The sequence below is a fragment of the Candoia aspera genome, chromosome 4 (assembly GCF_035149785.1).
Source record: "Candoia aspera isolate rCanAsp1 chromosome 4, rCanAsp1.hap2, whole genome shotgun sequence".
Taxonomy (NCBI): Eukaryota; Metazoa; Chordata; class Lepidosauria; order Squamata; family Boidae; genus Candoia; species Candoia aspera.
In genome coordinates, this window is record NC_086156.1 from 86,585,084 (window position 1) to 86,612,682 (window position 27,599).

Here is a 27,599-nt window from a genome sequence, read left to right on the forward strand (position 1 = left end):
GAAAAAAAGGAAGAGAAAATGCTGATGCCAGCCGGCAGAATCCAACAGAATTGACTCTTGGTTGATTAGCATAATCCTTTTGAGAGAGGCAAAATGTTGTCACAGAAGTACAGTTTGCAGAATTTAACAGATCTGTTTGAGGAAAGCACCATATTTAGAGCAGTGAGCAACACTAATGGATTTCAGTATAGGCACAGAAAGGAAACAGTTACTGAAATACCAAAAATGCTGATTTTTTTTGCCTTTCCAATTCAAACACTGCAGAAGTTCACTAAAAGCTTTATTTATATAAAAAACTAATTAACAATAAAGGAATACCCATTCACACAGCCTTATCTGGGTATTCAAACCTCATCATGATGTATCCATGGTCTCCCCCTCTGAAAAATAAAAACAAAAAAGCTTCAAGATGGAGAAACACTACCAAGATGGTTTTTCTGGGGTAGGAGTGGGGGATCATCCTCAATAAATAATCATGATGATTAAGAGGAGCTGCTCTTAAAATTTCAATTCCATGAAATTTCTCAGGATCCCTGGTGATCATGGAACTCATTTTACAAAATGGTATTAGTAAGCCTACTGCAGTCTGTACCACCAACCAAGTAAAGAGCACTAGCGTCGAAAGGCTACGTGCCCGTACTTGACAGCCTCCAGCCTGGAACATCTTGTTCTATGTTCCCATTTCATGTTGTTTAGCAGCTTTCATACTTTCTGGCAGACAAACCATAATATGATCTTTCACCATGGGAAACCTTGGTGCATGGTCAATCATTCACATTACCATAAAAGAACAGTGAACTTAGGATGTGGAGTGAAAAGTCATCGCTGATGGCCTGGCTAAAGTAGAAAACTCAATTGTTTGCAATGACATTGTGTGTGCTTGCTGGTTAAGTCTTAATTTCAATAGAATGGATTCACACAACACATTCCCATAATGTACTTGCTTGTTCATAGTTCAGCATGTTGCTTTTTAAACCCAAACTTTATAGCTCAGTGTAAGAATGTTGCCATTAGGAAAAATGGCTAACTACAGGGGAAGGTGATCTTGAATCTGGGAGATCTCTGATTATTCCTCATACTTTTACTCACTGAGTTCATTAAACATAAAAGCATCTTGATATTCCTTCATGTATTGAGTGGAGCGTGACTCATCCAGGAACAGGGAGTACACACGCTTGATGTCGTCAACCTGAACCTCTGTGCCCTGAGAACAGGAAAGGGAAAAGAGTCAGCATTCCTGGCACACGGAGCAACCCATGAAAAGACCCTACACTAATTCCACCACAAAAGTAGTAAAACTGTTCTGCTCATGACGGTCCTCTCCACAGTCAGAATAAGTTAACCATATAGCAAGCATTATTGTGAGAATATGGAATCATTGCCATGGGTGGTTGATGATGTATAGTTTTATGTCACATTTTTGCATGGAGAATCTGAGACTTGCACAAACCAGGCCAAAAAAGGTTCCTTTCAGAAGATTTCAGCTTCCCCAGCATATGGACAGTGATGACTTTGAAGAAGACATGTAATGAACAATGGTTCCCAAAATAACACTGTTCCCATATGAAGTGGATGAAGCAATAATACACCACAGAAAGGTACTGGGAGGTGTGAGAAAACTGCAAATGCATGGGAATTTTAAGGTTCAGGAGCAATCCACAAGTTACCAGAAATGGGGTGCTTTCCACACCGATTGTTTCGGAATTCAAACCTAGCCTATTCTGATAGACTTTCAGTTTAGTAGGAATGTAAAAATGTATGAAAAAGTGGAGCTTTAATTCAGGAAGTAAACATTACAAATTGTGAATGTGCATTTCTTTCTACACATCTGAGTCTCTGGATAAAAGGAACAAGGACCACTGGATGATTTTTCTGGCCTCAGCATACCACCACCAAGACCTCAAAATTATAACTGGACTCCAAATTTCTAAATGGTCCCTGCTTTAAATGTCTCTCAATTCTTTCTTATTAATAAACTTTTAATCCTACCAATGTATTGGTGAATTTTTAAAGCTGTCCATAAACAGTGATCCAACTCTGTGCAGAGTTCCTGATCTGTTTGAGTTTTATACTGCACATGAGATTGAGAAGGGCAGTAGGACGTTCTTGGCCATATAAAGATCTTGAGCAACAGCATGGTCCACCAACAGTGCTGTTGCTCCAGATCTTTATATGGCCAAGAACGTCCTACTGCCCTTCTCAATCTCCTCCCAGAAGACATTAAAGACCATACCAGGGTCTGAGCTCACCTTTCTTTTGCGACACACCAAGTTGGCTGCTGTGATGAGCTGGATGGCATACCGCAGGGAAGTCTCCAAACCGATGCGGGTTAGTACTGTGTAGGCATCTTCGTTCATCTCAACATCTTCCTCTTCACACCTGTAAGAGAAATCTGACAATGCTCAGTATACAGAATGTACAAAAATAAACCACTGTAAGGGTTGTAGTTGGGAAGGGGGCAACTATAATACAGGCAACTCTAATGTAGGAGCACTGTTGCAATGTACTCCTCACCGGATTTTCAGTATTTGCTTGGTCTCCTTGTCACTGTACGGAGAGGTTGAAATGATCAGCATACGATCCAGCAGGTCAATAGGAATGCCATGGGGGCTTTGATAGTTGGTGCCACGAATCCTGCATTGAAAGGGGAAGAAATTAATGAGTGGGGTCCGCAGGACCAACAAGCCAGTAGAAAGAACAGTGTGAAGATCTATTGTCAAGGATTCATCTTTGGAAAACAGGTTTTTCTTTCTGCACCCTTAATGAATATAGGTAAGCTTACAGCGTTTGTTATCAGATTCACCTTTGCTTTTAGTCCTCTTAAAAGTCACTACTTGAGAACAACTGTTTCTGTGCATTCTTACCTGACTTTACTAAAAACATCCACATCTCTAATACTTTATAACAGCTCTCCGTTCGGCAATGTACTATGTTCTTACATAATCTTACTTTCAATTGTACCCTTGTCTACCAATATCTCACTGCCTTCCTTCACTGCACAGAGCAAAACCTCATTGTAGCTCAACTTTAATCTCATTAAAAGGAGGAAGGATCCATATAGGCATTACAATCATTTCAGAGTCCTACTAGCATATCACTCAGCCCCATGAGAGATGCAATCTATTATGCAGAGCAAAGAATAGGGACTGCTGCCTAGATTACAGCTCACAGAATCTGGGTCCTCTGGAAGCAGACTTTTAATGCATTTCTCCATAATGAAATCTTTCAGCCACTCACTGAATCACCTGATACCAACCTGGTGATGCCACGATTGGTGGCCATGATGAGGACAGGTGCCATGTCACTCTCCAGGGCCCGATTAAGAAAGGAGAAGCACTCAATATCCAGCATGTGGACTTCATCAATGAAGAGAACCTACAGAATAAGGAGAGATGAAATATTACATGGGAGAAGGTTTATGTCTCCAGAATTTTCAAGCCAGAGATAAAGTACAGATAGTCCTCAGTTAACAACCCTAATTGGGACTGGCAACTCCGCTGCTAAGCAATGTGGTCGCTAAGTGGGAAATCACGTGATCGTGACTGTGCTTTCTAGCTAGAAAGAGACAAGGCTACCCAGTTTCACACCTTTGGCTTTTGTTTGCCTTCTAACCACTCCCCCACCCTTTGGAATGCTCAAATGACTGCTTACTGTCTTGTACACATTGAAAACAATGTCATTGCTAAACAGCTTACTCTCTTGCAATCCCTTCCTCTCCAATCTCTCTGCTTTGCAAGGGGGGGGAAAGGAAAAAAACACTGGTCAGGCACCGGACAACACATATTGACTGTAATGGCAATCACGTGACTGAGGGACACTGTGAACTTTGTAAACAGTCAAATTGTCTATAAAGTTATTTTTTCAGTGCTGCCGTAACTTTGAACAGTCGCTAAACAAGTGGTCGGTAAGCAAGGACTACCTATACAAAACAAGTGAGAGGGCCTGGAGGTTTAATGCCCCCTCTAAAACATACAACTCACCCCAGGGATCACCTCAGCTTTGCCCTCTTCTCGCCACTCTGCTACCTTGGCATTGATCTGCTCCCGCACCTCTGACTTTATTTCTCCTGTATCACCTGAAAACAGACATAGGATCAGAAATGAGAGGAAACATGAGATGCTATTACCCACACATTTCATCTCTCTCTCTATGTAGATAGAATACCTGAAAAAAAAACCCACTCTAATTCCAAGATTTGAGGGGAGGGGACTGTTTTTTAAATTTTCTTACTTAGTTGTAAGTATCACTTATCCTTTGTTGCCTTACTTTTTTCTACTAAAAATCATTAACAATGTAAAAATTTTTTAAAAATGAAAAATTATTGCCACCACCCCACATAAAACAATTTCCACTTTATGGCTTGGTAGATATTTTCTCAGTTAATCAGGGTTCAATAATTACAATTTCTGAAAAAATACTATTCAAAGTATATTTGGGTAAATAAATAAAAGGAAAGGAATAAATGAAGATCATACTCATTGTTCCCCCTTATTTACATTTTTCAGCTATCACAACAACCATCAGATATAATTTCAGTAGACTTATTACAATTCACAGTAAAAGACCATTCTATCTGGACCATTAATTACCGTTACATAAATCTCATGATCCTATATTTTATATTTTTATTAATAAATAAAAATAAACTTTCCATGAATTCCACAGGCTTAAAGTTACTAGAAATATAATCTATGGAACTTGTGTTGGATTACAGGACAAAATACTTACAAACAGACTGCTATCCTGTATTAAATCTATTGATGGTTTTTTGCCAATCATGTAGCTGTAGTGAATTACAACTCCTTCACTCTCCAGCTACCATGCCAGCATAGAATAATGGGCTTTATGATTGGCATAGGTAAAGGAAGGCTACATTAGGACACTTCGAGAAGATATCTATCCTATAGATATGGTATATGGTGTCATACGGTATCTTAGCCTCTTGAATTCAACATAATAACTAGGTTCTTGACTGAAAACACCAAAGTCCAGAGTTTTGATATACAGTCTCCATTTTCTCCCACTCCATCCTCCTACCAGAAAAGAGTGCCAGAAATCCTTGGGTGCGGCTATTGATGACATCGATTTCATGTAGCGAGACTGTATGCACGACTTCCTTGCGCTTCTGCAGCTCTCCATCAGGGCATTGCACAAACTTTGTCTAAATTGGACAGGTGCAGTTAAACCTGAATCCTCCCTAACGCATTGCTCCCTAAGCCCAGCCCTGTAATTCTGAGCTCAGACAGAAAGTATCTGAAAAGTGGGTACATTTAAAGCTTAGCTAGATACCATATCCAGCTAAGCCCAACATTATCTACTCTCCTAGGACTATGATGGAGGTCTTTCTCAGTCCTGCTTCTAGGATCCTTTATCAGGGCCTAAACTGGAGACCTTTGGCCTCCAAAGCAGATCCTCTATATCTTGGCAACAGTCCATAGTGCCTGTAAAGGCTGTGCATCTCAAACTACAATCCATGCCTCCCCTCTCCCCACAGCTGAACCTTGGGGCCTCTTTCTAGCCTCCCACAGATTTACCTCTTGGCCCACAGCAATACCTGAGAGCCCATTGCATCATAATCCCGGGCCCGAGTGAAGGAACGTCCTAGTTTGGTAATCTTTCCTGTGGCTTTGTCTATCGTAATGACATCCCTGTGGAAACAGACAGAGGTAATCCTTAGACTGGGCCTGCCATTCAACACTGGTGAAAGACATCTCATGAAGAAACTCAATGTCTCCTACGACTTCAGAAGCAGCAGCTAATTTCTCTTTTCTACTCAAAACTGAAAGACATTTTTCAAGGATGAACTTACTTTCTGCTCCCCATCTGCTACCTGTTTTGTTTCACCCCATACACACTTCTCATTCCATGATCTCCAGTTACACCACAGTGAGAGCACTGGGATCCTGACAAGTCATCCCAATGTCTGCTGGAGAGCCAATGCAGAGTTAAGAGCGCTGGACCAGAGAGATCGACATTCAAGTCTGTACTTGACCACAGAATTAACTGAGTGATTTTAAGGAAGTCACTCTCTACCAGATAAATCAAAAACTTCAAGTCTTTGCCACCACCTCCAGTACAAGCTTTTGCTTTTCATCTGTGTCTATTTGCAACTATTGCCCTCTTCTTTGTCCCCAAGCTCACCCAGCTTGCACTTTCTCCTTGGTCAGTGACTCTATCATCTTGGTGCCCAAGTCATAGATCGTCTCCATCTCTGTTGTTTTCAAGGTCAACTTCCCGACCTTGGCACCCTGCAACAGGAAGGCAGCAATCATCATCTTCCAGTGATCATGACCTTGACAAAGAGGCTTCTATAGACAGCACCGCAGTTACTGGGCAAATGGAGACAGCCAACTCCATATTGCAGACAGCCAACTCCATCTTTCCCATATTATGCTCTAGCATCAACTCACAGTGCCAGTTGCTGGACGATCTATTTGAATCTCCACAACTTCACCTTCAATTATTTCTGTTTCCTCCCTGTAAAAAAAGCATTGAAATGGTCACAGAAGAAAGAAAGCGGGCATCCTGCAGCATCTCTCACTCCAGAGAGACTCTTTTCTCACAAGAGGTCAAAATATAATTTCAAAGTCAATCAAGAAATCCCCCCCTTTTATTTGTTTCTACTTCCCATTTAAGAAGCTAAAGCTATAGCTCTATTTTTATTGTGTCACAGTAACTGTCAAAACATCGAAAGCAACACAGAAAATATTGTGGCTAACAAGCTAAAATCGGTGTACAAGCATTTCATAGATGTAAACAATAAGAAACCTGGCTGTTGATTTCCTCATGTTGTTTAACTCTCTGGTTCTCAGTTTCTGGACCTCAGAGATATCCTTCCTGTTGGAGCCCAGACCCCAGTCCGCCCTCAGAGAATAAGAATTTGTGGCAACTCCTTACTTGATGCGGACACCAATGGAACGGCGAAAGGCCTGAGTTAGCGCCTCAGTTTTGCTCATCTCCAAAGAGAATATTTCACTCCCAGCAATGGCTGTAAAAGGGGTGTCAAGACCCAGTGCCTGGGCCATTCCTGGAAGAGGAGACAATAGCATGGTTACTACATAATGAGAATGAGAAGGCAGCCAGAAAAGAGACTCAGAGTGAGGAACCTTCATGTTGGTAGACCCAGCATCATTCAAGACATCAGCAGCTCTGCTGGTTTCTAGAATTTGCCCTTACCCATCGCAATGGCTGTTTTTCCTGTGCCCGGCTGGCCAGCAATCAAGACAGCCCGACCAGCAATTTTGCCTTCCTTTATCATCTCCAAAATCACCCCAGCAGCTCGACGAGCAGCCAATTGTCCTACCATGCCCTGGGATACCTAACAGGAAGGAAAAAAAGGAGGGAAAATGGACAAGCAGGACATACTTCTTTTCCTTTACAGTATTTCAATCCTCACAGAGCATATTTCTCACATTTGGATCCCCATGCTGTAACACTTTTCTGTTAATCTCTCTTAAAATGCACAAATTAACACTATACAACTACTGTATGTAATGAGTTATGGATTTAACACCTGCATTTTCAGTTGCAAAATTAGAACCAAGAACATTATCTATCTTACTTATCTTCTACAGATAACAGTAGGAGATAATCAAGGCTAATAATTTCCTGGAGAACATTCAAGTAGTAAATAGTAATGATGTTACTTGTATTGTACTTGTAAAAAAATGGCCAGAGAAAAACTAATCTAAAGCTGTCCAGTCTTCATCTTGATAAGAAAAAAGAAAACTCACTCCCTTGTATATACATGCATGACACAGTAACTGAACTTGGTTCCTTTTTGGTCAGAATGTATTTTTCTATCTTCCCTTTGTTTTTTGTAGATGGTCATGTCCTTTTGAGCTCCATACCAGTGGCAGAGAAACAAATAAAAGAACGAATATCATGTACTTCTAATTGCAAATGGGGGAACAGTCATCCTCCATCATTCATACAATTGTCTGAAGAACTTAGTTTTTTTCTTAACAGAATAAGCATTCTAATGCTGGGAGTTTCAGCTAGAGGACTGTTTAGAAATGTGGGTGTACTATATATTTTTAATCTTCCATATATTGTTTCCTCTAAGATAATTTATTTACATTTAAGTCAGATAATTTATTTACATTTAAATCCATTTATTTGCAAAGCACATCAGCACAGATGTAGCCAATTAACTGAATAATTTGGCTAATGAACAATTTTTCTTCTTTCGCAATTTAAACAGCAAAAATTTAAACACCAAACTTCTCCCCTCAATGATTGCATCAATTATTTCACTCTCTCACTTGAAAAACTGCTTTATCCCCCAACTTTGATCAATCCAAAAACTTTCTGAAAATTCTTTTCTCAAGTACCTGTCTGGGTTCCAATGTATCATCCAAGCCAAGCCCTCGAATGTGGGAGTGGGCACCTGTGAATGTGAGAGAAAGATTATTTCAAAGGAGGTTGGTGAGATTGTATACCAGAAGCAGACAACTTTCTGACTGGGGGCTTTACTTAATACTGTTTTGGAGGGCAAGTCCCACCATTGGCAGGGTGATGATGCAAAGTGGTTGAGGCAATATCAAGTAGGTAGGTGCAAGCAGAGTTTTGGAAAGGGTTTTTTTTTTTTAATTTGGAGGGAGGGTGACTTCTGCAGTTTTGTTTTTAAAGTACATTAAACCTATTTTAAGATCTCTCTAAATTTTTTATGATTTTCCTCACTCAAAATAAAGGATACGATCCATTTTGGTCCATTTTATTTGGGAAGCCACAAATAAAGAAGCTGTCCTGAGACCTCAGCATTAACTATCTTGCTGTATACCAAGAGAATCAAAATTACAATGCCAGCTAGCCCTGCAGTAGCTGTTGATTAGACATCCATTTTCCATACAGACAGCAGCATGTTTATTTATTTGTTAGATTTATCCCACAATTATTGATTTAACAGTAAACTACCCCATAGGGATAAAATTGAAAATTATCCTAGGAAGAGGCAGCAATGAAAACATACCAATGCGTTCAATCCGGGTGACATCCCGAACTTCAGGAACTTTTGTAGCCTGAGAAAGGAGAGAAGATTATGAGGTTGTTCAGAATCTCAAAACTTTTCTGTCCTAAATCCCAAATAAGGTAACATATTTTGGTCTGAATTGTTTCTGCTATGTAGACATAGAGCAGAGAAGCAAAATATCAAGCACTCTCTATATCTCTTTCAAAACAGTTATTTCATTTGGAAACACCTCATATGATACGTGATATATAAGAATCACTTTACATGTTCTCTGTGTGGTATCCAAAACACAAAATGCAAAATGGGCTGAAATTCCAAATGTGAACATTCTTATAATCTCACATCACTCCAAACACAGAATATTACATAATTAGATCATACGTATAGATATGAGTCCCAAGTATTAACAGCCACTTGATGAAAAAAAATTGAATGATATATATGGAATGGAATGGATGGAAGAAAATGAAATATAATTGGAAGATGGAGAGAAAGGAAGAAAAAGAAAGATGGGCAAAGAGATAGGTCAGATAGGTAGAAGCAGCATGGTACTGTGAATGAGGTTAGACTGGGAAGCTGAATACAGTATGGCAGTTATATGAGTGATAGTGTCATGAGTACTGATGGCGAGCAGGAGGGGGCCTCGATCCAGGGTGGAAAACGCAGGCGTAGTACTGAGGAATTAAGCTGCCATTCAAAGAGACACAGATCAGACCCGCCTTAACCTTTGGGGTTTATATGTCTGGGTTTTTCCCACGCTTCTTCAGTTTGTTAGGATTCTGTCTTATGTAGCAGTAATAAACACTACAGACCCACTCCTCGTCTCAGCGTGATTTCTGACTATTAGGACAGATAGCATACATTTGCATAAACACTGTATTTGCATGTGTGCACATACAGTATATAAACATGAGAGCCAGAGTGAACAAACAATACACTTAGAATACCATAGTGGTTCTAGTGTCAGAGATGATCCAGATTAATATCCTTAGATAGTTCAGAATGTGATTTGGCAACCTGCATGGCATACTATTTTTTTTTCAGAGTCAGTTTTTGACTCCTGGCAACTGGCTGGACTAGTCCCTGCAGTTTTCTTGGCAAGATTTCAGAAGTGGTTTACCCTAGCCGCCTCCTTAGGGATGAGAGAGCGTGACTGGCCCAAGGTCACCCAGCTGATTTTGGGCCTAAGGCAGGACTAGAACTCACAGTCTCCCAGTTTCTAGCCTTAACCACTACACCAAACTGGTTCTCATAGATGGTAGCAATATTGGTGTATAAAAATATAGTCTCCTTCTAGTCAAGCTCAACTCTTGCTGACTTCATGAACATGTCTATGTGGTTCTTTGGCATCAGAATGGAAGTGGTTTGCCTTTACCTGACACCAAACTGGCTTTTGGCATACAGTACTCTATAGCATTCCAATTTCTCCCCCAAATCATCAGGCCATGTATCAGTTGTTTAACAGGACCCATAATTTGCCAGTGCGACAAGAGTTCCCGGACATCCACCCAACAGCTATTCTGGATGTGGCTGAGGGGCACTTTCCCATTCTGATAATGGAGAAGCAGAAATCTAATCCAAATCACTGGGAGGCAAGTTAATCACTGTCCCAACTCCCTCCTGGCAGCCCTAGTATGGTTGACTCAGGAAAAGGGATAAGAGGAAAGTTCTGAGAGTGTAGGTATATAGCCTAGAGCTACCATATGTGGGCTGTAAAAATCCAGACAACCACAAGATGGCAACAAAGAGTTTCTGCTGCCAAAAAGTGGTCATCCACACCATTACCGCCCAGATATGGTAGGCTGAATACAACCCCCACCCTCAAAACTGATGCACTTGCCTCTGCACAAAGACTGCCAGCCCCTGATTTAAAACAAGGAAATAAAAGGGCAATAGATCACATTCACACAACATGCTTAAACCAGTTACTGAATTAATGTGTCTTCTGAAAACAAACCATACAATGAACCATACCAAAATCTAGCAAAAATTCAGAAGGCTAACCATAGCCAAGCTTTACATATTGGGCAAAGGCTGTTGCTAAATCTAAACAACCTGGCTAAGCATCTTGTGAACACAGCCAAAACGAAGTTTTATTTTATTTATTTAATATTTCATCACCGCCCATCTCACTAAGAGCGACTCTAAGCGGTTTACAATAAAATTAAAATAATTACAGATTAAAATACAATAAAAGCAAAATTCTTCAAATCAGATCAGCATTAGTCACCTCGCCGCTATAAAGCTCGCAGCATGGATTTCAGCAATCCCAATCTAATTTACAGGGTTGAAAGGACAAAGTAGTGAAACTAACTTCCTCGGAGGGAAAGCTGTACATGAATGCAATTCATACGACATGGAAATCTGGCCCAGTGTGTTGTCTTCCCAACGAGCTGAACTACTGTTCCCACTTTAGTCATGTGGGCTGGCAACGAATGATGGGAGTTGTAGTCCAACGCATCTGAAGGAGAGCAGACAGGAGAAGCCTAGTCTTTTCTGGAAGGGAGCGAATGGGGAGAAGGGGCACTAACGCACCCCACGGGGGTTATTTCGGTCCTCGATCCCCCATCAGAAGCTCACTGACGACCAGAGAGCCAGAGTGTATTCGTATGGGGAAGGAGGGTTATCTGGGTCTCTTTCTAAGACGAAAACAAGGCTGTCGCTCACCGCGGCCGTTGCCATGCTGCTGCTCCTGCAACCCTCCTCTCGCGCCGTTTCTAAGCTCCAGCCCGCTCCGCCTTCTCCAAACTCCAAGAGGCCGAGAGCGGAAGCCGGAAACAGGAAGTGCCTCGGGTGAATGTGTAGTCGAGCCTCACTGATCACTTGGTCTTCCTCGGTGATCGTCGACCGCTCTAGCTTGCCTAGAGGTACTTTGAGCGTGTTTCTTATTTGCGCTTTCCAGGCGGAGTTGCGTTCAACCCGTCTCCTGCTCGTCCTCGGGGCCAATTGCAGTGACGCTGCTCTAAGCGCATTACGATCTGCTTGTACTGAAGAAAAATAATTTAAAAATGGGACTGCTCTAGATCCTCTATAGGATCGGGTGGGAAACGGAGCAAGCAACAATCATGCGGCCAGAGCTGGACTTCGGGGAAGTAGTTCAGGGGCTCATTCAGAACAGCTCACTTTGTTTCGAACGAATATACATTTATCTCCAAAGGTCCCACGAGTTTTAAATCATTTGATATATCAGTCAAGCTGTTCTTCTGCAGCATGGTGCACTATGCTGGACTTAAAAACTTCAGTTCCAAACCAGCACAGCCAAAGGCTGATTATGTGCCATCAAGTCATTAGAATAGGGTCACCCAAGAAAAGAGACAGTTGCTAGCAAAAGTATTTGACACCGAAATATAAGATTCTTTAAAATTTTATTTTTTCAAAAAAAAATCACAGGACAATATTCAGTGCTTCAGGGAAGCTGTTGCTGTTAAACCAACACACTCCCATATCCCTGAGTGTTACATTCATTTAAGTTTCTCTTCTCCCCATATATACTTAGAAGGTAGTCCCACTGGAATTAACAAGACTCTCCTGCAAGTCAGCTTTGCATAGAAATTAACTTCATACATTTTCCTTGTTCTGAAATCCCAAAGTTTCTCAGAGCAGTTCCAAACAAAAAAAATTTAGAACAAAGGCAAAACCACAAAGACAGTAATTACAGAACAGATATCTTAAAACAGGGATAAAATAAGATTGAGAGTATTTATTTAACTTCAAGTGTAAAATTGGAGGAAAAAAAAGATATTGGTTGAAAAGAAGAAAATCAGCAAGCCTTCCTCAGTAGGGCTTTCTTAAAAGAAGGGTGGCTCCTACTGAGATCACTTTTCTTGTCTCTGATGGCAGGCAGCTCTGAATAATGGCCTTTCAGAAATATTTTGACATTAACAGGTCCATGAGGGAGTAACTACTTTACATTTCTGCCGGAACAGTTGGCAACAAAATTCGACATATTGTGGTATGCCAAGCACAGAAGTTTAGAATCGGTTTCTGCAAATTCTTCATATCTCAGCTCCAGTCACAGCTACTAAAACAAGAACTGTTTCTTTGGATTTAACCTTGCTGGAAAGAGACAGTGGAGCTTTTCACAGAGACTTTTAAAGCACTAGCCAGCACTCAGGTTTCTGCAGACAAGATTCATCATAAGAGCATTGCCACTGGCACAGGGAGGATTGTTCAGTCAAGTTGCAAGTCAAATAATATCTCCTCCTGGGCTACAATGTTCTCCTATAAAGAAAAATACGTTATTATAAATGACAGCCATTTCCACTGTACCATTAAGCCTGCCTGCCTGCCTGCCTGCCTACCTATCTATATATCTACCGGCTTTGTAACTACTTCCACTGTGTCATGATGCAATTCTGAACAGCAGACAGAATTGTGACACACAAAGGGGGAAACCCTCTGGTTTTAGAAGACAAAAAAATGGCCCTGTATACTTGGAGCAATGCTATTATATCACTGTTATTCCCCTGGGAGACCAAAAATGTTAAAATGTAGTCCCCTTGTCACAAGAATAGCCCTGCAATAATTATCTAATTACGGCTTTTGATTTCTCTTTTTTTGTAGAAAGGGTAGATTGTATTTGCTTCTGCAGGGATAGAGAACACAAGTTCCCGTCCACTGTACACTTAATATCAGTTCCCTTCTACTATAGAACTAAGTTGCTCTTGTGGTGCTCCATGAGCTCTTAGCTGCAGCTTTTAGCTAATGTACAACTCTTCAGTTAAATAGGGTGTCTTATTCCAACTTTATAAGTTAAAAAGCACACAATTTAGCAAAGAGATGGCTTTTTATCCCAAAGTACTTAACCAGAACCTCAAGTAATCTTGATTAAATTTTGAGCAAAATATCAGGATTTTTTCTCTGTATCATTTTTTGGGGTCCTGTTTTTATGTGATCTGGCCCAGCATAAGTAAAACCCAGGGAACTACATGTCTCTCCACATACCCAGCCACCTTGCTGCTGCAGCCAAGGTATGAACATATCCATATACTTCAAACTGTAGCCCATGAGGGTATGTACTGTGTGGCTGTTGATGCCAGCCACTTTCCTTGTGAGCTCCATGGTGAGGGCCAGCTTGGCTAGCTGAGGACTAGAGACACCAGGTGGGGTACGTGCCGTGAAGGCTTCGGCCAGGTGAGTAAAGCTGCGGTAGGAGAGGCGGGAGAGAGTATTTCGTAGCAGTGGGTCAGCTTCGATCTGCCAATGAAAGAAAAGGAGATGAATGGCAAGAGTTCAGATGTTAGGGGAAGGCTTTTAAGGGACAACTGCAATTAAACTGAGATGATCCACTGTGCCCCAGATAAGAACTTCTGACTTGGAGGGCTGAGGGGAAACCTAATAGCAGTATTCAAATATGTGAAATGTGGTTGCATCAAACATGAAACACACTTAACTTCTTTTGCTGATAGAATAGGAATAGAATGAGTGTCAATTGCAAAGGAGCAGATTTAGTCAAAACAATAAGAAACATTTCCTTATTGAATTATTTGACAATGGAGACTTGTGACTTGGATTCTCCTTTGGTAGAGGTGCAAAAATAAAGGCTGGACAACTATCTGCTTAAGGTGCCTGGGGTGGGAGTAGCCAACTTCCTACCCTAATATTCTACTACCACTCTTCATTTGGAAGCTGTTCCTCAGAAACCTTATGGAACTCAACAGCACAGTCATTAATTGATATGTACTTAACAAAGAGTCATCATTTAAAAGATTCAATCTAGTCAAGGAGTGGAAATATTATTTTTTCTTTGACTGAAATACTTTTTCCTTGCATGGAGAATAGGAAAATATAGTGCCAGAAGTTTAAAAAAGAACAACAGCATATTAGTGGAAAGGAAAAAAAATTGTGTAGAGCACATATAATAAATCCTACTATTTTCAATTATATTTTGCTTTTATAACATGGCAGAATTTAGGTGGTATATACACTCATTCCAGAACCAATCAGCCTATGTCTGGGGAACCTTTATTTATATGAATAAAGTTTGTTTTTTGTGAACTGAAGAAAACATAAGATTCCACAATTACCTAGTTGATCAATGCCACAAAAATTATAAACATTTTTTTTTGCATATGTAATTCAGTACTAGTAACTTTTTACCTAAAAGTTTTGAATACTGGAATATTCCTAAGGGACTTGCAAATTATCTCCAGCAAAGATCTATAAAGCCAATAATGATGCAATCATGAATTAGTTGGTCCTTTGCTGGAAATAATGCAACTATTAAAAATGATGAGAAAAGGCGAGATAAAAACAGAATCTCTTGCAAAGACACAAATGCTCTAAGACTTAGAACATTAGTTCAGTTCAAATTTCCTATTTGCTGGTCGTTCTTAAGAATTATAAAATTTGTGGGTGTGATGAAATGGTAAATTGTTGCTTGAGTGAAAGGCAAATAAACACTTAACTGGGCACTTCTTTATAAGGAAGTTGGGGCAGAGGGCTATATGAACTACAGGAGAGAAGCAGTGAGGGATACATACAGGAGTTATCAGTGACAGGAGAAAACTGACATTTAACAAAAGCAAAGAGGGAAAAGGAAGTTAGAGAAGTATACAGTGTATGAAGAGAGCCAGTCTGGTGTAGCGGTTAAGGCATCAGGCTAGAAACTGGGAGACCGTGAGTTCTAGTCCTGCCTTAGGCACAAAGCCAGCTTGGTGACCTTGGGCCTGTCAGTTTCTCTGAGTCCTATGAAGGAGGCAATGGCAAACCACTTCTGAAAAACCCTGCCAAGAAAACTGCAGAGACTTGTTCAGGCAGTCTTTGAGAATCAGACACGACTGAACCGATTAATAGATAGATAGATAGATAGATAGATAGATAGATAGATAGATAGATAGATAGATAGATAGATAGAATATGAAGAGAAGCACTGATAGACATTGTGAAAAAGAGTCAATCTATAAATAAGCATGATGTTTTGTTCCTTCAAACAGAAACTACTTATACTTATGTTACCTTTATAAATATCTGATCCTCCAGGTAATTGAGAGATTGTAATAAACCCCACCCCCACCCTAAGGCACCACATTACCAGAAGAAAAAGTACTATAGAATGGAAGATTTTTTTGCTTAAAACCAGATTAGCATTTAGAAAGACAGCAGTGGGAAAAAAGGATATGTGTAGTGCAACTACAGTATAGTAAATTCTAATGTAGTCATTGTGGCTTATCTCTAGATTAACTATTAGGGTTGTGCAATGTTACAGATTTGATTTAAAAAATGCTTTGGAACATGTAGGAATGCCTGAAGTCTGAGACTCAATAAAGTAGCTGTGTCTGTTTCCAGGACTGCGTCAATGAGTTGCAGACATATGCTGTGTTCAGACTCCTACACATTCTGAAACATCTCTTCCAAATCAAATCTGAATAATTGTACAGACCCAATAGAAATCTATGCCTAAAAGTTGACCAAAAAAAACATCTTAAACTGCAGTCTTCCACATACCTAATTAAAAGTGAATTCAATAGATTATAAAACAGAGAAAGGCAAGTGAGGAGCTTCAGCTATGCAAAGTTTGTTTCCACTTGTTAATTTTATGTATCACACAAAACAAATTCTTTGAGTGGGGAACCTTAGGTAGCCAAAGACAACAGGGGCTTATTAGAAGACTTGGGGAAAACCCAAGATTTACAAAACATATACTGAAAAAATGGAGGAATATACTTGGCAAAGCAACCCAACATAAATTAAATACACTGAGCAGCAGCCACATCACACCCAGTGCCTGACTCTGGCAGTATGAATGTCAGCACTCCATGCACGTATACCTTTTTATTGAAGACAGCAGCCTGCTCTTCCAGAAGGGTAACCAGCCTCTGAAGGATCTGCTCTTTCTGTTTCTCATCCAATTCTCCTGGCACCTTTTCCAAGGCAACTGAGCAAAAAATATTATTGTGATTCCAAAATATAATACAGTATTTCCCTGAAAGAACAGTCGTTAGTTTTAAACCACACAGATGTCAAAATGATGGCATGTGCGTTGGGATCTCATTGCACAAATGATATGATTATGTAATTTCTGCCAGCTGGCATCGTAATGTCTGATGGAAATATGTTGGTCATTATCATTCTGTGATGATATCAGGATGTATTTGTCGTCATTTGATCCCTACCCTCCTGTGGATACCTATGCTTGAAAGGAAGACTATTTTCCCCCCAAATTATTTAGATGAATTGAATTAAATTTTTAATTTAAAACAGAGTGATCAGTTAGGATTTGCTAAGACTGTTGTAAAAGAAGCAGATGAACTTTTTCATCTAAGCTTTGTTTTTCAGGTGGAGAGACTGTTTTAAATTCAGAGTCATCCTTCCTTCCACATGATTCCATTTGTATTTTCCCAAACATACTTCCCCAATCTGGTGCCTTCCACGTGTGTTGGCCAAAAGCTGGCTGGAACTTCTGGGAATTAAAATCTCACCTGGAAGGTGACAGTATAGGAAAAGCTGAGATACCTGATCCAGGGATCAGGAAGGGACTCCTGTGTTACCACAAATATAAACCCAGGCTTTTTGGACGAGGCATCTTAAACATACAAGAAAATAAATTCACTACCTGAACTGCCGGAGGTTGTGTCTGTGGGAATTGTAGTGTTCAGATCTGTGGGAGAAAGTGAGTTTTTTGCTGCTGCAGGGCTGACCCGTTGTTGGTGTTTCACAAAGTAATCTAATTTCTGGGCCACCAAAGTATAAAACTCAGCACCCTCAACTTCACCATCTGGAATAAAGAATTGAAAGTTATTAAAGCAAGGTGCACAAAAAAGCCAAATCCTTTATCAAGGAGGATACAAGAAACAGGGTGAACAGTGAAACATTAAAGGGTGACTTCAACACTAATAACATGATAAAGGTAAAGATTCAAATCAAGCCCAACTCCTAGTGAATACCTGGACACGTCTGTAGTTTTGACAGCAGCCATATGGAAGTGTTTTGCTATTGCCTTCTTCTAGGATTTTTTTTTCATTTACTTCCCATTTTACTTGGAATGTCCTCTTGGTCTACCATCCAAGAACTAACCAGATGTGATCTTACTTAGCTTTCTGAGATCAGCAAAGCCAGCTAAGTACTGCCATCTACTGAGGCTATGGTAACCTGATTATCTGTCAAATAACCAAGTTATATTTTGGAAAGGATTTGCAAGGTCTGAACTAAACAGAATAGGCAAAAATAAAAGGAAGACAAATCTCTTTACTACAGCAGTTTATTACTGATGGCACTATCAGTAGAAATATTAATCTCTGTGGGGATTAGAGGAGGTAAAGTGTTTCAAACAGTTTTGAATTTACTTGTTACAGTACCATAAGAATTAGATCTCTGATGTCGAGTAGCATGCAAAAGGAAGACAAGCCTACCTTTCTGATTATATAAACAGGTGTTGTGTAAAAGCATTGCTTTTTTTAAGGAGTTGGACTGTCAGTGGAAAGGGGCAGTTCAAGTTCACCTTAACCACAAAAGCTCACTGGGTGACTTTGGGCCAACCATTCTCTCTCTCAGCCCAACCTATTTCTAGGACTGTTGTTGTGGGGAAATATGGGAGGAAGGAGTGCTTATATATCATCTGGAGCTCCAGAAGGAAGCTGGGCTATAAATCTAACAAATATATAAATAAATCTTGTCTTTCAATTAAGGGTCACTCTGTCCTGAATGAGGGATATAATATTAGGAAGGTATATTTAAGGTAGGGAGTGATTTTAAGAATATGTTAATATTGGAGTGGGAATGTTATTTTTATGTTATGGCTATCACTTTGGGTATCTAATGGTTAGGAAAGGCAACTTAAATGATATTGTCAAGGGGAAATTCAACATTCCGGAAACACTCCGAATTTTTGAATGACTTCAGGCTTGCCTGATGAAATAGTACTACTAGTAGTGCTAGGTATGAGCTTCACCAGGAAAATAGGAGGAGGTAGAGGTAGAAAGGGTATACTTGGAATTGAGGGATATGATTCCCTGAGTATGACTTCCTCAGACCAAGAATTTTAGTACCAGCACTAAGTAAACAGTTCTTCCACATAGAAATACTGTATGTTTTCCATCTCAGTGGCCTAATTTAGGAACTAAATCCAATTTGTTCTTGTTCTTAATCTACAGACAGAATTTCTTGCAGATTTCTTGCAGCTCAAAATCTCCTGAGAAACACATATTTAGCACCTATCCAATCTTGCTTTAGAACAAGAATTGGGCATTTTAAAGACTTTTTTGGACTGCTGGGGGTTATACATCTTATCTATTTCCTCATTTTATTAGTGGGTCATGGAGAATGTGTGTGGAGGGGGCAGAACACTTCAAATGTTAGGTTTGGGGGAGCGTATGATTATTCTTCTTCAGCAAAGGATCGTTACCTTGTCGTGGTGCTGGAGCTTGAGCACCTCAATGATGCCATGAGCTAAACCGTGAAGGGCCACCCAAGACGGGAAGGTCATGACAGAGAGGTCAGACTAAATGCGATCCCTGGGGAAGGTAATGGCAACCCACCCCAGTATTCTTGCCGTGAAAACTAAATGGATCAGTACAACCAGAGATATGTCGGTATACCATCAGAAGATGAGACCCCCAGGTCGGAAGATGGTCAAAATGCTACTGGGGAGGAACACAGGATGAGTTCAACTAGCCCCAGACGTGATGACGCAGCTAGCTCAAAGCCGAAAAGACGGCTAGCGGCCGATGGTGCTGGTGGTGAACGGCGAATCCGATGTTCTAAGGATCAACACACCATTGGAACCTGGAATGTAAGATCTATGAGCCAGGGCAAATTGGATGTGGTTATTGGTGAGATGTCAAGATTAAAGATAGACATTTTGGGCGTCAGTGAACTGAAATGGACTGGAATGGGCCACTTCACATCAAATGACCACCAGATCTACTACTGTGGACAAGAGGACCACAGAAGAAATGGAGTAGCCTTCATAATTAATAGTAAAGTGGCTAAAGCAGTGCTTGGATACAATCCAAAAAACAATAGAATGATCTCAATTCGAATTCAGGGCAAGCCATCTAACATCACAGTGATCCAAATATACGCCCCAACCACAAATGCTGAAGAAGCTGAAGTAGAGCAGTTCTATGAGAATCTGCAGCACCTACTGGAAAACATGCCTAAAAGAGATGTTATTTTCATCACAGGAGACTGGAATGCTAAGGTGGGCAATCAAATGACACCTGGAATTACAGGTAAGTATGGCCTGGGAGAACAAAACGAAGCAGGACATAGGCTGATAGAATTTTGCCAAGACAACTCAATGTGCATAACAAACACTCTCTTCCAACAACCTAAGAGACAGCTTTATACATAGACTTCACCAGATGGACAACACCGAAATCAGATTGACTACATCCTTTGCAGCCAAAGGTGGCGGACATCTGTACAGTCGGTAAAAACAAGACCTGGAGCTGACAGTAGTTCAGATCACGAACTTCTTCTTGCACAATTTAGGATCAGACTAAAGAGATTAGGGAAGACCCACAGATCAGCTAGATATGAGCTCACTAATATTCCTAAGGAATATGCAGTGGAGGTGAAGAACAGATTTAAGGGACTGGACTTAGTAGATAGGGTCCCGGAAGAACTATGGACAGAAGTTCGCCACATTGTTCAGGAGGCGGCGACAAAATACATCCCAAAGAAAGAGAAAACCAAGAAGGCAAAATGGCTGTCTGCTGAGACACTAGAAGTAGCCCAAGAAAGAAGGAAAGCAAAAGGCAACAGCGATAGGGGGAGATATGCCCAATTAAATGCAAAATTCCAGAGGTTAGCCAGAAGAGATAAGGAATTATTTTTAAACAAGCAATGCGCGGAAGTGGAAGAAGACAACAGAATAGGAAGGACAAGAGACCTCTTCCAGAAAATTAGAAACATGGGAGGTAAATTCCAGGCAAAAATGGGTATGATCAAAAACAAAGATGGCAAGGACCTAACAGAAGAAGAAGAGATCAAGAAAAGGTGGCAAGAATATACAGAAGACCTGTATAGGAAGGATAGCAATATCGGGGATAGCTTTGACGGTGTGGTCAGTGAGCTAGAGCCAGACATCCTGAAGAGTGAGGTTGAGTGGGCCTTAAGAAGCATTGCTAATAACAAGGCAGCAGGAGACGACGGCATCCCAGCTGAACTGTTCAAAATCTTGCAAGATGATGCTGTCAAGGTAATGCATGCTATATGCCAGCAAATTTGGAAAACACAAGAATGGCCATCAGATTGGAAAAAATCAACTTATATCCCCATACCAAAAAAGGGGAACACTAAAGAATGTTCAAACTATCGAACAGTGGCACTCATTTCACATGCCAGTAAGGTAATGCTCAAGATCCTGCAAGGTAGACTTCAGCAGTTCATGGAGCGAGAATTGCCAGATGTACAAGCTGGGTTTAGAAAAGGCAGAGGAACTAGAGACCAAATTGCCAATATCCGATGGATAATGGAAAAAGCCAGGGAGTTTCAGAAAAACATCTATTTCTGTTTTATTGACTATTCTAAAGCCTTTGACTGTGTGGACCATAACAAATTGTGGCAAGTTCTTAGTGGTATGGGGATACCAAGTCATCTTGTCTGCCTCCTGAAGAATCTGTATAACGACCAAGTAGCAACGGAAAGGACAGACCACAGAACAACGGACTGGTTTAAGATTGGGAAAGGAGTACGGCAGGGCTGTATACTCTCACCCTACCTATTCAACCTGTATGCAGAACACATCATGCGACAAGCTGGGCTTGAGGAATCCAAGGCTGGAGTTAAAATCTCTGGAAGAAACATTAACAATCTCAGATATGCAGATGATACCACTTTGATGGCTGAAAGCGAAGAGGAACTGAGGAGCCTTATGATGAAGGTGAAAGAAGAAAGTGCAAAAGCTGACTTGCAGCTAAACCTCAAAAAAACCAAGATTATGGCAACCAGCTTGATTGATAACTGGCAAATAGAGGGAGAAAATGTAGAAGCAGTGAAAGACTTTGTATTCCTAGGTGCAAAGATTACTGCAGATGCTGACTGCAGTCAGGAAATCAGAAGACGCTTAATCCTTGGAAGAAGAGCAATGACAAATCTCGATAAAATAGTTAAGAGCAGAGACATCACACTGACGACAAAGGCCCGCATAGTTAAAGCAATGGTGTTCCCCGTAGTAACATATGGCTGCGAGAGCTGGACCATAAGGAAGGCTGAGAGAAGGAAGATAGATGCTTTTGAACTGTGGTGTTGGAGGAAAATTCTGAGAGTGCCTTGGACTGCAAGAAGATCAAACCAGTCCATCCTCCAAGAAATAAAGCCAGACTGCTCACTTGAGGGAACGATACTAAAGGCAAAACTGAAATACTTTGGCCACATAATGAGAAGACAGGACAGCCTGGAGAAGATGTTGATGCTAGGGAGAGTGGAAGGCAAAAGGAAGAGGAGCCGACCAAGGGCAAGGTGGATGGATGATATTCTAGAGGTGATGGACTTGTCCCTGGGGGAGCTGGGGGTGTTGACGACCGACAGGAAGCTCTGGCGTGGGCTGGTCCATGAAGTCACGAAGAGTCGGAAGCGACTAAACGAATAAACAACAACAACATGATTATTCTTAAGGTGATCCAAAAGCTTAAACTTCTTTTTTCTGTGGAAAAATTGTAGGATATCATGCTCTTAAATTCTGTTGATTACCGGTTGCCTAATTTCAACTGATCCCAACCATACACAGCCTATAATCTGTCTAGCTAAGGGGGAACCATGAAAAACATCCTTAAGCGATTTGAAAAACAGGCAGGCCAACATTTTTTTAAAAAAAAAAAAGGTTCACAAAGTCAATTAGCAAACATAATTATGGCCTAGCAATCAATGGGATCCCTTCTAATGGCAATGGGGAAATTGCTTCCAGAGCTATCTCCTAAGAGCCTTTCTGAAGTCACCGTTTGGGGGAGTCAATGATTTGCTGAACTTCCTGCACTTCCTGCTATAAACAGGTCACTCCTTGTTCTTCTGGGCACAGAGAATGAGGTGATCTTTGAGTATGCACAGAGAGATATGGAATGATCTGACCTGGCCTTAAGATAGGCTATGGAAATTGAGAGTGGCTTCTACCTTAGTCTGAGTGGGCTAAGAAGAAGATCCTGAGGGCTGCATCCAACGTGGGAGCCAGGGAGTTCCCAGTGCTTCAGGAAAGTTTTATCAAAGAAAATAAACAAATACAGCCTAATGTGGTATAAAGAGCAGAGCGATCACCTTGGAGACAACCAGACTCAAATCTTTGTTCACAGTGAACTTTGGAAAGATAAAAGTTAACTTTATCTCATTCTTCCTCCAAGAAGCCAAGATACATTTCCATCCATCCATCCATCACCCATCCATCCAAGCAAGCCTTGAGCACCATAGTAAAGAAGCAGGGAGACAAAAGCGCAAGTAGCAAAGCTTCGTACTGCCTGCTGTCTGGGTCGCTTCTGGCTCAGCTGCCTGCTTTCTACAATAGCAGGTGACAAGAGGCAAAGAGTCGGGGCGGCTGGGGTGAGCAACAGGATCGGCTATCTCCGCTGAGGCAGCCCCCTTCTTCCTCAGGAGGTTCTTGAAGGAGAAGGGGCGCTTCTGGTGGGCTCCTTCGGCCCCTGACTTAGACTTCTTTAAGGAGTCCCCAGGGGAGAGCAGACTGTCAGAGGGCCCTCGAGAGCTGGATCGCTTCTGCAACAGATGCTTAATGCTGGTGCGGAAGCCATGTTTTTTCCCTTCCGCGGAGTTGCTTTCTTCGTGGGCAGGGCTGCAGGCAGGACACCCCAGATCAAATTCCACTGGGGACCTGTGGACAGAAGAAAGCACACTGAAAATGGGAACCGCGATCTGTTGTTCTATTCCCCAATCTCCTTGGTTGATTTTTATCATTTTTATTTGCACGTATTTCTTCAGTCATTCTACAATCCTCAGAGGTGTCTCAGAGCAGCCAAGCCATTCAACCTCATGAAACTGAAAGCAATAAAATTGTGAGAAACAGCAGAACAACACATATGGCAGAGGGTTGGCAAAATTATTTAAACACCAAGCCAGGAAGACTAAACAAGGTTTTGGGAGGGGGGGAGGAAGCCTTAGCTGGCATATTAAAAGGATGGATATGGTAACAGTAGAGGCTTTCTGGAGAAAATTAGTCTCAGATTGGTGCCTGTTTTGCCTCTGAGGGCAGAGGAACTGAAATAAGTGTCTTTGGAAAAAATCCTGAATTTCATTGCACCTCTGGCCAAATTATTTAAACCTCGGGTCTCTCAGCCCCCTAACCTTCTCCTTAAAATCAGAAGCCTTTCTATTAGGCCAGAAGATTTACCCCACAGAACCCAAGCCTAGATTTTAAGTTTCAACACTGTAGAGGCCCTTGCCATTTACAGATTGTTGGATTCTTGCCCAATCTATTTCAGCATTTCTCAACCTTGGCAGTTTGACAATGTGTGGACTTCAACTCCACACATGGCTGGCTGGGGAATTCTGGGAGTTGAAGTCTACACATCATCAAGCTGCCAAGGTTGAGAAATGCTGCTCTATTTATTTCCTTCCTCTGCAGGTAACCCAAATCTTCAACTGCTAAACCATTACCTGGACATGTAACTCTGGGGGTCATGGTACCCACGGCCTACATGACCTGGGGCCCCTTCCTCTCCGCTGCTGAGTGCCCCTTGCAGGAACGCTTCCAACACCAGCCGGGTCTCCTCAATCACCTTCCTCTTGGGGGGCAGCGGGCTACCAGCCATGAACTTAGAGTAATGCGAGGCTGGGCTGGCACAAGTCAGGAGAAGATTCCTTTCTTCTTACATCTACCATCACCCCTGGAAGGAAAAAGGAAACAAACCCACAGAGAATATTAGCCTTTTCTTTTGCCAGCTGTCTCCTTTTCCCATCATCCCTTGCACCTGCTTTCTCACCATTTCTGGGATGGTTCTTCACATATCCTTGGCTCTTCACATGCCAAGGTCTTTCAATCACATTCCCCTTCTCTCCTGAATTTGTTAGCATTTCGTTCAGCTGCCTGCCCAAAGACAAACCTATCCATTCACCCATCCTGTGCAATCTAGAATCAAATCATGCTAAGATCACTGCTGTGCCAAAAAAAAAAAGCAACAACCCTCAGCTAACAACTTTCAATAGAGCTGGTAGAAAAAATCCTTCCTCACTCCAAATATGACACTCTTCTTTCAGAATTTTAATTTATTTCCCATGTTTTATTTATTTATTTATTGAATTTTATCACTGCCCATCTCTCCCCCCCCCAAAAGGAGGGACTCTGGGCGGTTTTCTCTGAGGCAGGCAAGTTGGGCTACATGGTTTTGTCAGATTTTATCTTCACAGCTTTCATGGGAAGTAGACTACACTGATAACAGCCACTCAGCTTTGTGGTCAAGTGGAGATTTGGACTTGGCCTCTATAGTCCAGCTCTCTAGTCCAGTGTTTCTCAACCTTAACAACTTTAAGATATAAGGAGTTCAACTCCCAGAATTCCCCAGCTGGCTGGGGAATCCTGGGAGTTGAAGTCCACATACCTGTATCTTAAAAGTTGCCAAGGTTGAGAAACACTTCTCTAGCCAGTGCATCAGAGCATCTCTTCTTCTGCCTCTTCCATCTGTTTCCTAAAGCCTCCTTCACAATTCAACCTTTCCAACATCATTCCTATTCTCTCAAAACGGCAGCCATAAAAGGCACTTACTACAGTACCCGGAACTGTTTTCTTCTCAGACCTTTCGATTCTCACTCTCAGATCTCCCAATCTATCAGTTTCAGTCTAAAACTGAAGGTCAGCTTTAGACGCAGCCGCAATGAGGACGGCGGGACTTCTAGGGAAGAGAGACAACCTGAAACCTGCATTTCTTGCATCTTCTCCCGCGGTTCATTCATCGCCTTTCCCGACCCGGATCTCTCCTGCCAGCCTTTGCCCCTCCCACCCTACTCTGGGATAAAGGAATCCATTTCAGGATGGACTGCGATCCCCAAACCGTCACCCTTGCCAGGAGAATAGATTTAACCCACAACTACTAAAGCGGGGGCGGGGGGGGAGTCCATCTACTCACCCTGAAATGTTCTCCACTCCTTCGGCAAAGCTTCTCCTGAAGTTTCTTCTCCTGATCCGCGCATGCGCTTATCGTTCTCCGCTGCTAACTTCCAGTTTCGTTCCCCCGTCTTCCCCGAAAGGGGTGCTGTGGGTCAGACTTCGACCGCGGGGTCAGCGGCGCTCGTGCTTGGCTGCGCCAAAGGGTGTGTGCAAACCATCCGCGCCGCACCCCAGCGATCATTTCTCCCACCCCCCCACTGACTGCCCGTTAGGAAATGAATCGTTCCCGTATTGGCCGAAGCTGGAATCGGCAAGAATGTTTAGAATGAAGGGATCAGGGAAAATACTTAAAAGGTAAAATAATACAGCGCATTGAATACGTCTGTCAGATACGACCTGCTGATTAAATGCAATGGCTGACGTGGGTTGAGAAAAAAGATGCCTTCTGTTAATTGAGATTGGAAAGACGTGGTACGTGTCAGAAGGGTATTTTAGACAAACCTCAAAATATGTTATATTTACTAATTTTCAACCTATTTTCCTGTAAGGAGGGAGGGGGCACTTTGGCCCTCCCCTGATCATTTTTCGGTATGAGAAACATAAGGTAGGGCATAGGACCTGACTAACAAGGTCACCCAAGGACCTTAACGCCCAGCTGGGATTTATTTTGAATCCAGCCCTGGTCTCTTTGGCCTTAGGCCAACACCGTTAGTGACTTTATCACAGAAGACACAAACCGTCCGAGAGCACCCTCACCCATCAGCCTGTTTTCAAAGGATGGGAAGGAGAAATATTTCTGGACTGCAGTACAGAACAGCAGTTTTTAAAAAGTTGGGGTATGCCATTCTGAATGACGTCAGTCAATTAGCTACATAGGATTGGAGCATCATAGGTTTTCCCTATAAGAACCACATTACGGATTCCACTTCTACAGTATGCCACCAAGCCCAAGTCCATGCAATTCCTGTTTCCTAGTGTAGGCTTACTCACAGGGGTACTTCTTTTGATCCTGGAACTACTTTATGTAACCATTCGTTTGTTTCACAGGTTTATATGGCCTCCCATCTGAAATATATGACTCTGGGTGGCTAACAGTATTAAAAATGCTAAAAACATATACAAAAAATATAAAACACATAGCAGCCGATAAAATTATAAAAGCAACAATCAGCATTCAGTATAACCAGGAAACAGGCTCCGTCACACACCCTGGGCTCCAAGCTCAGGCACAAAGCCAAGTCCTGAGGGCCTTGCGTACCTTTATGTTTGTATTTGTCCTTTTTTTTAAAAAAATATATTTTTATTAAAACTTTTGAACAAGAAGATTAAAAACTAACCCAAACTAATATAAAGTAAGAAAGAAAAGGGAAAAAGAAGGAAATCAGAGAATAAGTAGGAAGTGCAAGAGAAGAAAAAAGGTTAAAGAAAAATGGAAAAGAAACAAAAAAAATATATAAGAGGAAGTGGCTTCTGATAACTTCTTCACAGCAGATATAAGTACAATATATTTTAACTTATCTAACAAATTATCATATTACTCTTCTTTCTATAATCTGTCCTGTCTAATCATCAAAACTGTAAACCACAAGTTCATTTTTTAATTATTTTTATGCAAAAAGTCCATAACAGGCTTCCAGCAAT

At 41.4% G+C, this 27,599-nt stretch overlaps 2 protein-coding genes and 1 long non-coding RNA gene across 3 annotated transcripts; 1 reads left to right on the forward strand and 2 right to left on the reverse strand.

The window, feature by feature from the left end:
* Positions 1–61: 61 nt before the first annotated feature.
* Positions 62–11,751, reverse strand: RUVBL2 (RuvB like AAA ATPase 2). The gene is made up of 15 exons (XM_063300940.1): positions 11,639–11,751; positions 8,972–9,020; positions 8,334–8,389; positions 7,177–7,318; positions 6,898–7,027; positions 6,411–6,477; positions 6,142–6,248; positions 5,555–5,648; positions 5,038–5,161; positions 3,981–4,075; positions 3,257–3,375; positions 2,515–2,634; positions 2,250–2,379; positions 1,090–1,204; positions 62–380 (listed from the first exon to the last, which is right to left on the reverse strand). Exons 1-15 carry the CDS (start codon positions 11,651–11,653, stop codon positions 355–357), a joined length of 1,389 nt encoding a protein of 462 aa, XP_063157010.1. The 5' UTR covers positions 11,654–11,751; the 3' UTR covers positions 62–354.
* A 568-nt stretch (positions 11,752–12,319) lies between these two features.
* On the reverse strand, positions 12,320–24,717 carry BCL2L12 (BCL2 like 12). The gene is made up of 6 exons (XM_063300943.1): positions 24,512–24,717; positions 23,359–23,729; positions 17,526–17,687; positions 16,741–16,847; positions 13,916–14,167; positions 12,320–13,192 (listed from the first exon to the last, which is right to left on the reverse strand). Exons 1-6 carry the CDS (start codon positions 24,664–24,666, stop codon positions 13,142–13,144), a joined length of 1,098 nt encoding a protein of 365 aa, XP_063157013.1. The 5' UTR covers positions 24,667–24,717; the 3' UTR covers positions 12,320–13,141.
* A 1,598-nt stretch (positions 24,718–26,315) lies between these two features.
* Positions 26,316–27,305, forward strand: LOC134497275 (uncharacterized). The gene is made up of 2 exons (XR_010067904.1): positions 26,316–26,429; positions 27,006–27,305. It is a non-coding gene; the product is annotated as an uncharacterized LOC134497275 (long non-coding RNA).
* Positions 27,306–27,599: the final 294 nt, after the last annotated feature.

Coding starts and splice junctions, on each gene's coding strand:
- RUVBL2 (XM_063300940.1), bottom strand. Junction 3,376..3,980: donor AAGCTGAGGTGATCCCTGGG/GTGAGTTGTATG, acceptor CTTATTCTGTAG/GTTCTCTTCATTGATGAAGT. Junction 2,380..2,514: donor AAGCAAATACTGAAAATCCG/GTGAGGAGTACA, acceptor TTTCTCTTACAG/GTGTGAAGAGGAAGATGTTG.
- BCL2L12 (XM_063300943.1), bottom strand. CDS start 24,666: ATGGCTGGTAGCCCGCTGCCCCCCAAGAGGAAGGTGATTGAGGAGACC. Junction 16,848..17,525: donor CACAACCTCCGGCAGTTCAG/GTAGTGAATTTA, acceptor TTTTTTGCTCAG/TTGCCTTGGAAAAGGTGCCA. Junction 13,193..13,915: donor TGCAGCAGCAAGGTGGCTGG/GTATGTGGAGAG, acceptor TTTTCTTTATAG/GAGAACATTGTAGCCCAGGA.